The 14,122-nt window shown below is 35.9% G+C and overlaps 1 protein-coding gene across 7 annotated transcripts; it reads right to left on the minus strand.

Moving 5' to 3' along the window:
- Positions 1–406: 406 nt before the first annotated feature.
- Positions 407–13,479, minus strand: LOC107931481 (formin-like protein 20). Of its 7 annotated transcripts, XM_016863371.2 has the most exons (20): positions 13,260–13,475; positions 12,656–12,773; positions 11,110–11,813; positions 10,807–11,028; positions 8,358–10,729; positions 8,068–8,188; positions 7,546–7,617; positions 6,684–6,782; positions 6,293–6,334; positions 5,599–5,679; positions 5,424–5,474; positions 5,245–5,326; positions 4,404–4,498; positions 3,742–3,813; positions 3,485–3,601; positions 2,976–3,044; positions 2,111–2,177; positions 1,695–1,879; positions 1,018–1,237; positions 407–936 (listed from the first exon to the last, which is right to left on the minus strand). In XM_016863371.2, the coding sequence occupies exons 2-18, from the start codon at positions 12,726–12,728 to the stop codon at positions 1,755–1,757; spliced, it is 4,464 nt and encodes a 1,487-aa protein (XP_016718860.2). In that variant the 5' UTR covers positions 12,729–12,773; positions 13,260–13,475; the 3' UTR covers positions 407–936; positions 1,018–1,237; positions 1,695–1,754. The 7 variants fall into 7 exon arrangements, with proteins under 7 accessions (XP_016718860.2, XP_016718863.2, XP_016718869.2 ...); XM_016863374.2 differs by lacking the exon at positions 6,684–6,782 and having other exon boundaries at positions 12,656–13,479; XM_016863380.2 differs by lacking the exons at positions 12,656–12,773; positions 13,260–13,475 and having other exon boundaries at positions 10,807–10,867; positions 10,942–11,298.
- Between the last annotated feature and the right edge of the window lie 643 nt (positions 13,480–14,122).

The raw sequence follows: 14,122 nt of genomic DNA on the forward strand, positions 1-14,122 counted from the left end.
ATACGTATTTCTTAAAATAATAATTCTTACAAGTTATCAACTCCATTTAGTCACAGAAAAATTGAAGACAATTCCATGCTTTTCAAAATACATCTAACAATCCCAAAAAGGACCATTATGATAAACCCAAAATGCTAATATATACTAAAAAAATAAAATACTATACTAGGTAAAATCATTTTTAGAAAATAGAGATGAAACAAGCATTTGTCAAACCTGCCACCTCCACTATTTCAAATACATACATACATACATACATACATACATATTCCATTCGAAACAAATGGTGCCAAGTTTGTATAACGGATCGAATTTTATCATTCTTGAATGAAAAAGTGAGAAAAAGGATAGAAGGAACAAAGAATTTCATGAATTACTTGTTGATTAAGGAATCAAATCAAATGAATGAATGAAAGAAATTGAAATAAAGAACCAAAGAGCTATCTTACAATTAGGCTAAGAAAAAAGAAGCCCATCTTCTAATTTCTTTATCTCTAAACCCTAATAACATATACAACCTCCTATTCGATGGGCTAATGTCTAAAAGGGGGGGGGGGACTCAATTTTCATGAATGAAAAAGGAAGAAAAGATTGTATTACAAGGAACTGAATTCTATTGTAGGTGGATGGTTAGAACTTTTGTACATGATACGAAATACAATCCCACATGGCATGGACTCGGCCCTCGCATGCCGAAAAAAATGGGTTGAGATCCTATTCATTAATGGACATTAATGGAGGAGAGCCGAACTAAAAAAAAAAGGAACATGCTAAATGAAAGGCGGACATTGAAAATAAAACCGCTCTTATCATAGTGAGAAGTGTTAGATTGGCTATCCTGACCTTGATAACTTGCATTTAGAGAACCTCTAATTACTTTGTTCTGATTGTAACTCAGTGATCAGAGATGTCGCATTGCAATGTTATTGTGGTTAACTGCAATGGATATTGACAGTGAGAAGAGCTGAAACAATAAAATAACATTCGCAACAGAAGTTTGGTTCATCTGACATTTACCGAGTAATGGGGTCGAACACTTCCCATAAAAATTGTTTCCTGAAGCCTTATGTGCAGAGTTCAAGTCCGGCAAAGCCACCAGGACATGGCCCTTGCCTCGTATATGACATCTCTGAAGGGATGAAATTGCACCAACACCAGAGAATTGGAGACATATCCAGCCATCCAGTCAAAATTCGAGGCTTGAAGCTCAATTTGAGTTCCCAAAAGCAGCATTTTCCTGTCATTCAATCAAACTCATCAGTACTAAGAAGCAATCAAGCCAAGCAAAGCTCAATTCAACTCAAAATTTGAAGCTCGATCCGAGTTTGATTCGAGCACAATTCAAGATAAAAATTCAACTACTCAAACTTGGTCGAATAGGCTCAATTAAGCTCATTTTTCAAGAAATAAACCAGCTCAATTCTTAACTTTAGACTTAATCATATTTACTTTGAGTTCGAGTTCAAATTTAAAATTTTCGAAACTCCTTTAAAATAAAGAGCTCAATTAGGTTAGAAAGCTACTCAAGTTAAGTATTAAAATATGCGAACTCAAGTCACTCAATAGCTTGAGATCAACTAGACAATGACTGAAAGGCATTTGAGTTTTATTGAGCCTAACCTATATATCATACGGGTATAAGTCTTCTGTTTACAATCAGCACATACACATATAAGCTTGCAGGAGCATATTACCTTGTGGGAATAGAGAAATTGATCCCCAGATATTTTGAAATCTTCTTTACAAGGATTGATTCACTTAGCAGCCTTCTCCATTTCAGCATCCTTCAAAGCTTTTTTCTTCTCCAATTCATCCTGCTTCACATTCTCTTCCAATGCTTTTTGAAACAATTTCACAAATTTTAAGATTGTTACGGTAACTGCATTTGTCAAACACACAGCATCAGGATCCTGGAATCATCGGTTCAACTTCAAATCACCAAATAAAACCATTTATACTGTGAGGGAACGTGTAGATTTTAGATTGAAATAAATATAATTCTAACTAGCTATGTTACTTATGAGCTCAAGTGCGAACACTGGATACACATATGTGTCCTAAAATAGGTATAAGCTTTTCCATGTACAGAAGATATGGATCCACAATGTACCTTGCTCAAACGGGCATCGGGCAGGATCCTCACCAAAATAGAGTGCAAGTGCATCTGCATTTCTACCCTGTCCACCAAAAAGATATTATATATATTAATGATTGATGACTAGACCTGTTCATGAGCCGGGTTATCAGACCAAGCCCGAAGGCAAGCTCAAAATTTGGGAGGGTTTAGGCAAAAATATATTAGACCCGTTTAAAATATGGGTTAGGCTTGGGCTTGAACATTCAAGGCCTGAACCTAGCCTAGCCCGCTTTTAAGTTTGTAATGTTTTATATCATGTAATTTATAGCACATAAAAATTAAATTTATAGTAATATAAAATACTATTATAATGTAAACATTAAAAAAATGTTAAGATAACTAAATATAAAATATTAAAAAATATATAAAATCATTAAATATTAAATTTAAGATAATATAAATATAAATTTTTTAATTTTTTAAAAAATAATGAGCGGATCTAAAATAGGCTTGGGTTAGTTATTTACAAATATGAGCGAGCTTGGGCAAAATTTTAGGCCCATATTTTGGACCGGGCCGGGCTTGATCAAGAATAAAGTGTGTTAATATCATGCCTAAACCCAACCCGAACCCGGCCCAAAAACATCTCTATTGATGACATAATCAAAAGAGTCAGATAACATCAAAGTATGTTACTCGGACTCAAGTTTGAATCTTGGAAATGGGGTATCTTCCCGACATGGGTATGTTCAAATTCTTCCAAGTTATCCATGTATTTGGAGGGTTCTTGGAAGATCGTATCTGCTAGAAATGGATGCTTTAAGAAAAAACGAGGAGTCTGAGCAACGTAGACATTAGATGAAGTATCAAAGAGAACGTCAAACATTTGGCAAATTACCACCACAGTGTATAGATTGTGCAGGGATCCTGCCTCTGTTTCAGCCACAGTAGTGAAATCCTTTAATGTCTATTTAAAAAAAAAAAGAGAAGAAAATGTTAGAACAATGACGGTATTCCCTTGGTAAATAAAGTAGATGATAGTGGTTGGTGTAGGTCACAAGGCTATAACAAATGTTCACTCCATTGCATGAGAAAACGAGAATCAACGAATCCAATGTAACTGAATAAACCCATATGTTTGTCGGATTCGGTAATGAGTGCCAGGTAAGGTTTTATTTTCAACACAGATATGCTTATTTTTTTTGTATATTTGGATATGATCATACTCTTTTACCTATGTCTAAATATATTTTGGATACAAGAGTCGAACAGAAACACTTTTGGGAAAATAAAGAATCGGTGTAACATAGGAATAAAATACTTGACACGTGGTCAAACACACTGAAGAATGCAACAAATGCTCAATATGAATGTTGAAGAATAAAGAGCAGTGAAACAACAATGTACCTCCCGGAAACCTTCAGACACAGGACCATCATCTTCTGAGGCAGCCAGCTCCTGCTTAACCTTTTCTAATCCCTTAATTATAGCTTGCATTTCTTCTGCTAAATATTTTAATTGTACCTGCAAGGACAGAAGGCTTAAAACTCAACATACTGTTACCAACAAGAGTTGGACAAGGATAATTTTAAGAGAAATGAAAGTTTCAGAATAACATAGGTTAACAAACTACAAATTTCATATGCTAAAGGACTAATGGAAACCTTAGATGCAGCCTCAAGGCTGACCAAGTCCAAGTGAAATTCAAGAAGTTCTGGTGCCCTGGTAGCTAGGACCTGAGCCACAATAAAACACAGCTGATATCAATCCAAATTGACGGTTCATTTTTGCATCAGAAACAAGTGACTAAAAGTAATATAACATATAAGGTAGGTGTAAAACATAATTCAGTCAAAGGGTTTGTAATGGGTTCAGTGGGTGGATTTTTGTCAGTCCTGCCTTTGACCAACCTATAAATATTTCCACCTGATACTTGCCCTGAACTTGAACTTAACTTTAGGCTCTAGCACTTGGACCCGACCTCAAACTGCCCCACCTCAAAACTTAAGTTCTATTTTCAAAAATCTACCAACTAAATCAAATACATACTATAAAGTCCAGTAAACACTAACAAACTGTATATGAAACTAAAAGTGTGATATTTTAGAAAATATCGCTGGCCAGGGCGGTATAGATTTTATCTAAACTGCCCTTGACTCAACCCTAAAACTTTCAATCCCTGAAACCAATTTTCAAGAAAGAAAAAACCTATAGGGTTGGGTCAAGCTGGGATCTAATGGGCTCAAGTTATTCTCTAAACTCAAATCTTACAAGAAAAACGACCTTAATAACACCAAAGAGGAAGAAGGAAATAAAATTACCAAACCTTGCAAAGGTAATGCATTAGTGTCATCCTGCTATTAGAAGCACGTGTCTCTGAGAGCTTTAGAAGACTGTCCAACTTAAATCCAACAGCAGAACCTGTATTATAAGAATAATTTTGAAAATATTAAAGGAACACACATACTTACGAATCACATTGCTCAAGCACCTGTTTTCCAACTCATATTTAATGGGTATGGTGGCATGATATGTGTTGAACACATATCCGTATCCGATAACGTAGCCTACTAGAATCTGATAGCAACCATCCTAAATGAAAAGAATACTTCGAACATTGAATCTGTTACTCCAGGACTACACATAACACAAGGTTTCCACTTTCCAGTTTAAGAAATACTGCTCAAAATATGTGACTTAACCTCACCCGGAAGAGTCTAGATAACAATCAAAGTAATACATCATATGTGGTTTAGCTAGTAAATCTCTTCTCCTGTGCTAGGAGTCAGAAATGAGTGTCAAATACGATTATATATATGACACAAGTATGTTTAGTATTTTCAAAGTTCTTTCATATATTTGGAGGGTGTTTTTAGGGAATATATCCATACTCTTAAGTGAATATGTGTCGAAAGCATGTACTTCAAGCAAAACAAAGAGTGAGAACAACGTAGCTCTTACACGGGTATGTTCAATTTTTTTTTTTTCAAGATCTTCATTTTTTTGGAGTCTTTAAGGATCATATCCACAAGCTCATGCCTGGATATGCATGGATACAGGTTTGGACACAAGTACTTAAAATAATTAAAAAAACATGGAGAGTCAGAGCATCATAGGTTCTAGTATAAAAGACTGAAGCAAAAAGGAAAATTGAATGTATAATTTACCCCTTGCAGTTCCTTGATTCAATGTATTTCCCAGACAAAGGATTTTCTTCATGATCTCCTTCAATTTAAGGGAATTTCGAACCTAAATTAAGCAATACAGAAGTAGTTAAGAGAATTACGAAATACGAACAAATAAATAAAAACCACTCTTAAGTCAATTCAGCAATATTATGATATACCTCTTCACATGCAGAATTTACAATGTTTAAGCTCTTTTTAAATTCAGAAATCTGCAAAACACAAGTAAAACAGGTGATTAAACAAATCAAAAAGGGAAAAAAGAAAGCAATAGATTAATTATTCAACAATCATGTAAATTATCAAATCAGAATATCCATGGAGATTCTGCCAAACCTGAGTGTTGAACTGAATTTTGAAAGAAAACACTCTTAATTTTGCCTCTACTCGTGGCACTTTCATCAGCTCCAGAAAGAACTGAACATGAAAAATCAAAAACTAGTCAATTTGAAGTTTTTGCAAACATGGATCGAACAAAGGTGTACAGGAAAAGCATCCAGAAAATAACAGTATAGGCCAGGTTCTTATAAGTTCGGGCTGGTCTGAATTGATATTTAAGAACAAAAATATATAAATATTTATATAAAAACAAATTTTTAGTATTTTATTATTTTATGAATGGTGAGTGAGGCCTGCAAACTTGCTCAATAATAAAACTTGAAAAAAGTGACCTACATCACTAAACTTGAGGGCAACGATTTTAACTGTATGCACAGTCATGAATAATGCTGTATTTTCTCAATGAAGCCACTAATGATGTTATTATATACTTACAAAGTACATAAAGAAAACCCTTAGAAAAAGTTAAACTTACTTATGTCGGACATACACACAAACCCGAATACAAATAACATAGTATAAAATGGTCAAATTTTTAAAAAATCAAAGACAAGACAAATTAGTTTTCAAAAGTTCGCCTGTAACATGTCAATGTTAATGCAATATTCGACCAATTTACGAAGGTAAGAAAGTTATCAAGTATAATGAGTTACAACATTAGAATATATGATTTAGAGAAAATTTTGCGTACCTGTTCGCACTTCCCTAGGGTCTCCTTGTCACCAGTGTACCCCTGAAAAATCACGGACATTGAATCACACTACAGAAGACAAACTTGTAATGGTATATGGATATCTACACACACACATATAGATAAAACACAATTCTGAATCTTCAAATCCAATGCTAAATTTTTTTTTTTTGTTGCTCCAATTCTTCTTTTTTATTTATTTTTAGTAGTCATGTTTGACACTTATGTCTGACATATATCAGGATGAATAAGGAGATATGACCTCCAAATATATGAAAAACTTCAAAACAAATTGAAGATACTTATATCGGACACATATCTCTACCCGACTCTCATTCCGGAGTCCGAGTAACATAGTGTATTTCTATATGTATGTCTGCTAAGGCTTCACCTTGACAAGTTCCATCTCATCTTTATTTGGACAAAATTTTATGAGATTTTCCACTTGATCAGCATCTAATACTGAATCATCCAAAGCTAGCACCGCAGCCTGAGAAAATACATGAAGCCGTATATGGTTACTAAACAAATAAACCTGACAACCTTCAGTTAAAACTAAGGAGAAGTTAAAAGGAAAACAAAGGAAGAGAGAATTTCCAAGAAAAACATCGAGAAAATCTAAAATCAATTCGAACCGTATCCAGTTCCAGTTTGGTTCGATTCAATTTCTAAATAGTTAAATATATTTGGTTCGATTCAATTTTTCAATTCATAAGTTTAGAAGCTGCAATTATTCGAACTGACCCAAATATATTAGTGAAAAAAAAACTTTTAAGAAAATACGTTTTCTTTTATAAAAAATTTTATTTGTTCACACCAGTTTAGTTATCTGTAGTCTTTAGTTTCAGTTCAATTTCTAGAAAACCAGAATACTGCACATGAACCATAAGCCTTTATTTTTCCTAGAACTGAGCCGTTATGACCTTATAAAAAGGGAATCAATAATCTAATTTTCCCCAATGCATCCCACAAATTCAGTCAGATATAGAGTGAGATGCTAAGATTAGCACTACACCAGAAAAATCGGTTGAAAAGCCGGCGGCCCAAGGAAAAGACATCTCAGGCCACTTAGTTGCAACCATCATCAAAACAACACGAGTAAAATAACCTTGTTATGCTCTTCATACATATTATGGAGAAAACTTCTATGTTCAAAGTCCACATCTATATAAATGAGAATACCATACACACTTCCTCTAGTTCTGTAAAAAAAGACACTAATAAATGCAAGAGCATGATCATATCCAGCATACCATCATATCAGAGAGAGGCATTTTAACTTTAGTGAGCATAATTTCGGTGTTATTAGCCCTCTTCAAGTCAACCTACAGTGTAATAAACAAAATTTGTTAGTAATAGTCATAAGATCTAGATAGTTTATAAATGAATATCTAACTCCATATACCATATAATATATGTGGAATGTATGAAATATGAAATGCGTATGAACAGAAGAAGAAAAATTATACTCAAATTTTTATTTATATTTAGAACAAACAGATACAGAAAAGAATTGATAAATGCCATTTAGCCGCATGGAGTTTTGTTTTTGTATAGAATATAAAAAAAATAATTCAATTTCTACTAAAACTATTTAATAAATTTTTAGAAAGATATCTTTGACAACATGTCATAAAATTACAAAACCTTAGACTTCTAAGAGTGCAAACCTTGTATTCATTCAAGCCTGTTATGTGATTCAAGAAATAGTATCACAATTGCCTATATAAAACATAGATGTCTAGGGTTTATTATAAAATGCGATTCCAGATTACCAGATGGACTACGTCAGGTTTTGATCCAGCTGCCTTGGATTTCCCTGCAGATTTAGTAGCAGGTTTAGGAACAACTGCAGAGAAAAGAGTCTCAAGCTCTGACACATCAATTTCTGCCGATCTGAGAGAAAGAAGGCAATGTCAGCAAATATATATAGGAAAATATCAATATAAAAGTGTAATGCCAACATTTGATCCCCTGGAATTTTAGCTTAAATATTTAGTCATAAATTTATCACTTATGACAATGTACTATAGAAAGACTAAATCATTAAAAGAAGACAAAATACATTTGAATCTCTCCAAGTCTTTGCAATTCATCCCATAAGCTTCCTTGTATTGCCCTTGTAACCTTGCTCCAGTGTAATGGCTTTAAAGAAGATCTTTTTGGTGCTGCACCAGCTCCTCGTCCACGCCCTCTTCCTTTCATGTCAGCTGCTTTGCCACCCAATGGTGGAGGTGGAGGAGGTCCAACACCAGGAGCTCCAGGTGGAGGTGGGGGTCCCGGAGCTCGACCTCCAGGAGGTGGTGGTGGAGGTGGTGCGCCAGCCATAGGAGGTGATGGAGCTCCAGGAATAGGAGGTGGTGGGGGTGGGGCTCCAAATGGGGGAGGAGGTGGAGGTGGGGCACTAGACATTGGGGGTGGTGGTGGAGGTGGTGGTGAAGTAGAAGAAAGAGAAGGCAATGGTGGTGGCGGAGGTGGGGGTGGAGAAGGTGAAGCCCCAAGTGGAGGTGTCGGAGCTCCAAGGGTAGGTGGAGGCGGGGGCGGTGCTCCACATGATGCAGTAGGTGGAGCTGTCATTCCATGCACTGGAGGAGAGACGTCAAATTCTGAAGGAGGTAGGGCACCAAACGTCGAAGGGGGTGGTGGTGGTGGTGGTGGAGGAGAAGATCCAAGAGGAGGCATTGATGGTGATGCAGGTGGGAAAGCTCCATTTTGAGGAGGCAAAGGAGAAGAAGGGGGTGGTGAAGCTCCATCTTTAGTAGGCGGAAGTGGTGGTGGCGAAGTGCCATGTCCAGTATGCAGCGATGATGGTGGGAGAGGTAGAGATGAAGCTTCAGAAAACGGAGAGCGTGAGGGAGGAGAAGCTGATTGCATTCCATGGATAAATGCTAGAGCCATAGCAATTTGAATTGGTGTAGTGGGAGGGGGAGGGCGAAAGTTGCAAGGTTCTGATGTGGTGGTAAGGGGATGACTAAAATTACGACGTGTTGATGTGGAGCGAGATAGAGAACAAAGTTGACTAAGTTTTGATATGCCTTTTGAAGAGCTACCAAGAGTTGCGGATAGAAGAGAAGGTGGAATATGCCGTATAGTACGGGCAGTTGAAGACTGGGCCTTCCATGGTGGTGGAGGTAGTGGAGGTGGTGGAGGAACCACCAGTGCATTAGTCTGGTTATTCGAGATATCAGGAGATGCTGATGTCGTTTGTGAAACCATTCCAACATTTTGTACATTTTTTGCTCGATTGTGTGGAAGGGGAGGTGGAGGTGGTACTGCACGTGATATTCTAGTAATGGCATTTCCAATAGCTGCCATGAAAGGTCGTGCTAGGGGTAGTTTAGATTTTGCCTTTTTCTGAACAGGCCGCGAAACCAACGAAGAAGATCTGGGTGGGGGTGGGGGAGGAAGTGGTGCTGTTGGTGTGCAGGGTGATGGTGGAGATAGAGTGCTAGATGGAATAGACACCGATTGCTGCAAACCAGGGGGAAATGTTGGAACTATTGGAGTTGTAGAAACTTCTGTTTGGGAATCTAAAGGCCCTGTAAGGTGATCAGCCTTCCGACTTCCTTGCTCAAATGAAACATCATTTGAAACCACAGCTGCATTAGAGCCCTTTAGATTGGCGCCTGAATTAGATTCCTCTAAAGCTAGACCACTGGAAAGTGTAGGCAATGCAGTTGAAGAGCCTTTGTTAGAAGGGATCAACTGAGATACAACACTTGGCTTTGCCTGCCTTGCAAGAAAGCCTTGAGATACTAATTGGTTGCTATTTGGCTTCACCATAACAGGATCTGAAGTTGATTCTGAGCCCGTCCCAGCCTTTTTCTCTAAAGCAGGCAATACTTCCTCAAAGTTAGGCTTGGAAACCCCAGGTTCCAACGTTTGCTGCAACACTTCAGATTCCAAATTCTTCAGTTGAATGGTGTCTTCTCTGTGACCCTTATCTTGGATCACTTCTGGCTTTCCAAGCACATCTGTCATTCCCTTTGTTTCTCTTTGTTTCAGCATGTCAACGGTAAATACTGATGGATCGACCTGATTGTCTCCATTATCCCCAACTATTTCTTTCACTGCATTAGTGCCATAATCCATCTTCTTATCTATACTGTAATTCACATCATCCACAAATAAGCCCTTCACCATATCCATACTAGAATCAACATTGACATCCTGTTTGAGTTTCCCGTCATCTGACACCCAACCTTTGTTTGTAAGACCATTTGCATCCTCCCACAACATATCTTTCTGCTCTGGCTTGTCATGAGCTAATGGACTCCCATCATCCACCATTGCTTCTGGTGCATCGACTGCATTGCTAAAGAGCTCTTGCACCTCAAAGTATTCCTCCTTTGAAACACTTTCTATCTCATTCTCATCTCCAGTTGCGAAAACTCCAGTGGTAGGAGGGATGACGGCATTAGGGTCCATAAAAAGTACCTGATACAGATATGAATATGCATTCAACTCCTACAGTTTAGAAAAGAAAAACTAACAGAATTATAATTTAAACCTACCTCGAGTCTGAAGTCCTTTGGAAATTGATACTTGACATCCCACAACTTATCAACTTCGTTGCTGTAAAACATCAAAATATTTCCTTGAACAAACGCTGTGTGAAACATGACTCTAAATAGCATTTCTTCACGTACCAAATCCTCATTCAAATGGATGCACTCAAGCACTACATCCCCTTGAATGTGGCAATGAATATCTATTTTCACCAATGCACATTCTTCCTGTAGATAAACCTTATTAGAACATCCCAATTTTTTGGTTAATTTATCTTTCTAGTTTCAGTTGTTTGACTTAGGCATCACCTTTCGGTAGTAAGGAATTTGTGCTTTTGTTTTTGCATTTGAAAAAAGAAGCTTGGAACTTCTATTATTCCGTGCTTTCGGGTCCTGTCCGTAAACTCGTATAACTGGCCTGCACCCTTTTCCCCCTTCAAAAGTCGGAAGCACTCTAAAAATCAGGCAATCCATAAATAGAGGTGTTTCTGAGGGAGGCCACTTAGAACCCAAGTTTCTTCTAGAAATATACTGGAGATACCTCAACTGGGATGGCTGAGGGTTCAAAGGAGACAGAAGCTGAAGAAGGGCCTTAGGAGCTTGCTTATAGACCATGTCAAGAGTTTTCTGCTCGTCACTGTACTGTTTTCTATATAATAAAAGACTGGCAAGCATGAAAGCGAGCATAGGCCATCCACCTCTTTCACAGTGCATCAAAAGCACATTTTGTTGTCCTTGCAATGACAACCAGCTTTCACTCGATCGAAGGAAGTAATGAATCATTTCAAGTGGTAACAGAGGACATCCCTCATATTGCCGTGGGTAATCCATAACAGTCATTTCATACTGAGATAAAATGTCTGATATTTGGCTTGGCCTCTCCCCTTCCTTGAAATTAAACACCATGAAAGAAGATTCAGGAAAGTGGTCATTTAGCTGTCCCACAATCCTAGACATATAAACCTTGTACCCATCTTCGTCCAATACATCCGTGGAGAAACAACAGTCAAATACTGCAAAACAAACAGCAGAAAATCAAATCAAATTACCAACACTTAATAATCACATGCCTCTAAATGAAATATGATCTTCATAACTGTGTTCTTAGATAAGTCTCAACACTATACATGAAATGTACAATATGATAAGTTTTGATTTTTTCTACAACTGTGTACATGGAACTTTGGCTTTAGTTCAGCTTTGGTAAACCACTAATCTCGTATGCATACACATAATATTTATCCAACATAAAAACAACTGATTTATTTGGTTTCTTAAACTTGTACAATTGAATCAAAACTCAAGTTTCATGTATATGATTACACTAAATCAAAGTTCATATACCTTATTATACATTATATATTGGATTAAAGTTCATATGTAATTTTGAGAATTATCCTTTATAGTTTCAAACAGAAACATTTATATTAAAATTGTATCAAAAACTTTTATGCATTGCTAAGAAAGAGAGAATAAACAGTTCCTAAGCTCCAAATGATCTAAGAAAGTTCAAAGGCAAATGTATTCAGCTATTCAACTTTAAGGTAACTACAATATCACGCCCTCTTTCAAGCCCATCTTCCAAACAACTATGAAAATAAACAAAGCTAAAATTACTTCGTTCCTTAGCTGTAATAAGTTAGTCCAAGATTAATAAACAAAACCCTAAAAATCAAGAAATTAAGCAGTCATTGTCCACAGATTTAACATTAAACCCAAAAAAATCGAGCTAAGAATTCCGAAAGTAAATATTCCCAAACAGAGTCATGGAATTCAAAATACTTCTCGAATGAAGATGATTTCGACATTTTAAGCTAAATTAAACAATGAATTAAGGGGAAAAAAATAAGATTACCGTAAATACGTTCGGAAATCTCGAGAAGTCGTTCCTGCGGTTTCCGGTAAAAAATGCGTTTGAACAGCGCCATCTAATGGCGCTGTTTCTCCCCTAATGGGATCCAAAACCCTATTACCTACAACCAGATCACATTTTTAATTTGATCCTCCGCTTCTTTCAACAAAAAAGAAACAAAAAAAAAAGAAGGATTTCAAATTCGAATCAAATTCGATTACGAATTGTGTTCCTCACCAACATTTGATTCCATTCCAAAGTAAAATCAAACAAAAATTTTCCGTCGATCCGCTCTCCAATCTCAAATTATTCAATTTACTAAAAATTTATTTGCCAAAATGCAAAACGGAACGGTAACAAATATATATATAGACAGATAAAAGAGAAAAAAGGGAAAATCTTAGAACAAAAAATTTAGCTGAAAATTTAAGAAATTAAATTATGTAAATTAGATATTTTGATTCCCCGTCTTTTATTAGAATCAAATAAGGATAGGCGTTCTGTTTTTTTTTTTTTTTGATCCAACTCATTAGATTTTTAATTTTAACTAAAAATCAACGCCGATTAACTTCCTTGAACCGCCAACTTTCCAAATCTGACAACGTACATGATTAACAGCTGATATTATCCGGTAATCTCAAAATCCGATAGCCATCTGTCGTGATGATACGCATTGTACTTGAAAAGAAAATTCCAGCCTATTTTTATATGAAAATCGATTGCGGCGGCGGCGGCGGCACGGCCGCAAATCCCTTAGCATTGACAAAGTGACCGCCGTTTCACAAACTAAACTAGAAAACTCCTCTAACGACAATCACAGTCAGCCAACGTGACTCTTCTCGATACGTTTCCTACTGTTAAATTACTTAAGAAGTCCCTGTATTATAGGGATTGGATCAAATTAGTCCTTTGTTATTAAATAGATCAATTTAATCCCTATGCAATGAATATGAGCTATATCATAATTTAGTATTATTTTATGAGCTATATCATAATTTAGTATTATTTTATTCTTTTTAATAGTATAGAGGCTAAATTGATTCATTTAATAATATATAAAATTATCTCTCAAATACATTCACCTATTTCCTACAATACATCAAGTCCAACTGCACCAAAATACTTACAAGCTCGAGTTTATTTTGAATTTTAAAATTTATGTTTCATTCAAACTCAGTTGCATATCAATTTTTAAGTTCGAGGATTACCCAAACTCAAATTCAATTAAACTTATTTATCAATTTTCGTAACTATTTGAATTTAGTTCAAACTCTCTTTATATTATAAAAATAAAATTGTAATTTCATAATATAAAAATCTATTAAAATGAAAAGTTACTATTACACTCATGAGCTATAAGAATAAAGCATTACTGTGATTATATTAAACTTAATTAATAGTTGGAATTTAACTCAATAATTATCAACTCAATTTTTTTTGAATAATTTACAAGTAAAAATATTTCTTCTA

Source organism: Gossypium hirsutum, chromosome D09 (genome assembly GCF_007990345.1).
Source record: "Gossypium hirsutum isolate 1008001.06 chromosome D09, Gossypium_hirsutum_v2.1, whole genome shotgun sequence".
Classification (NCBI taxonomy): Eukaryota; Viridiplantae; Streptophyta; class Magnoliopsida; order Malvales; family Malvaceae; genus Gossypium; species Gossypium hirsutum.

Bases quoted from the DNA above. Each gene is read 5' to 3' on its own strand.
- LOC107931481 (XM_016863371.2), bottom strand. From the start codon at position 12,728: ATGGCGCTGTTCAAACGCATTTTTTACCGGAAACCGCAGGAACGACTT. The intron at 11,814-12,655 runs GTAATCTTATTT...TTTGTTTTGCAG, and splicing joins GATTTCCGAACGTATTTACG to TATTTGACTGTTGTTTCTCC. The intron at 5,327-5,423 runs GTATATCATAAT...TGCTTAATTTAG, and splicing joins TAAATTCTGCATGTGAAGAG to GTTCGAAATTCCCTTAAATT.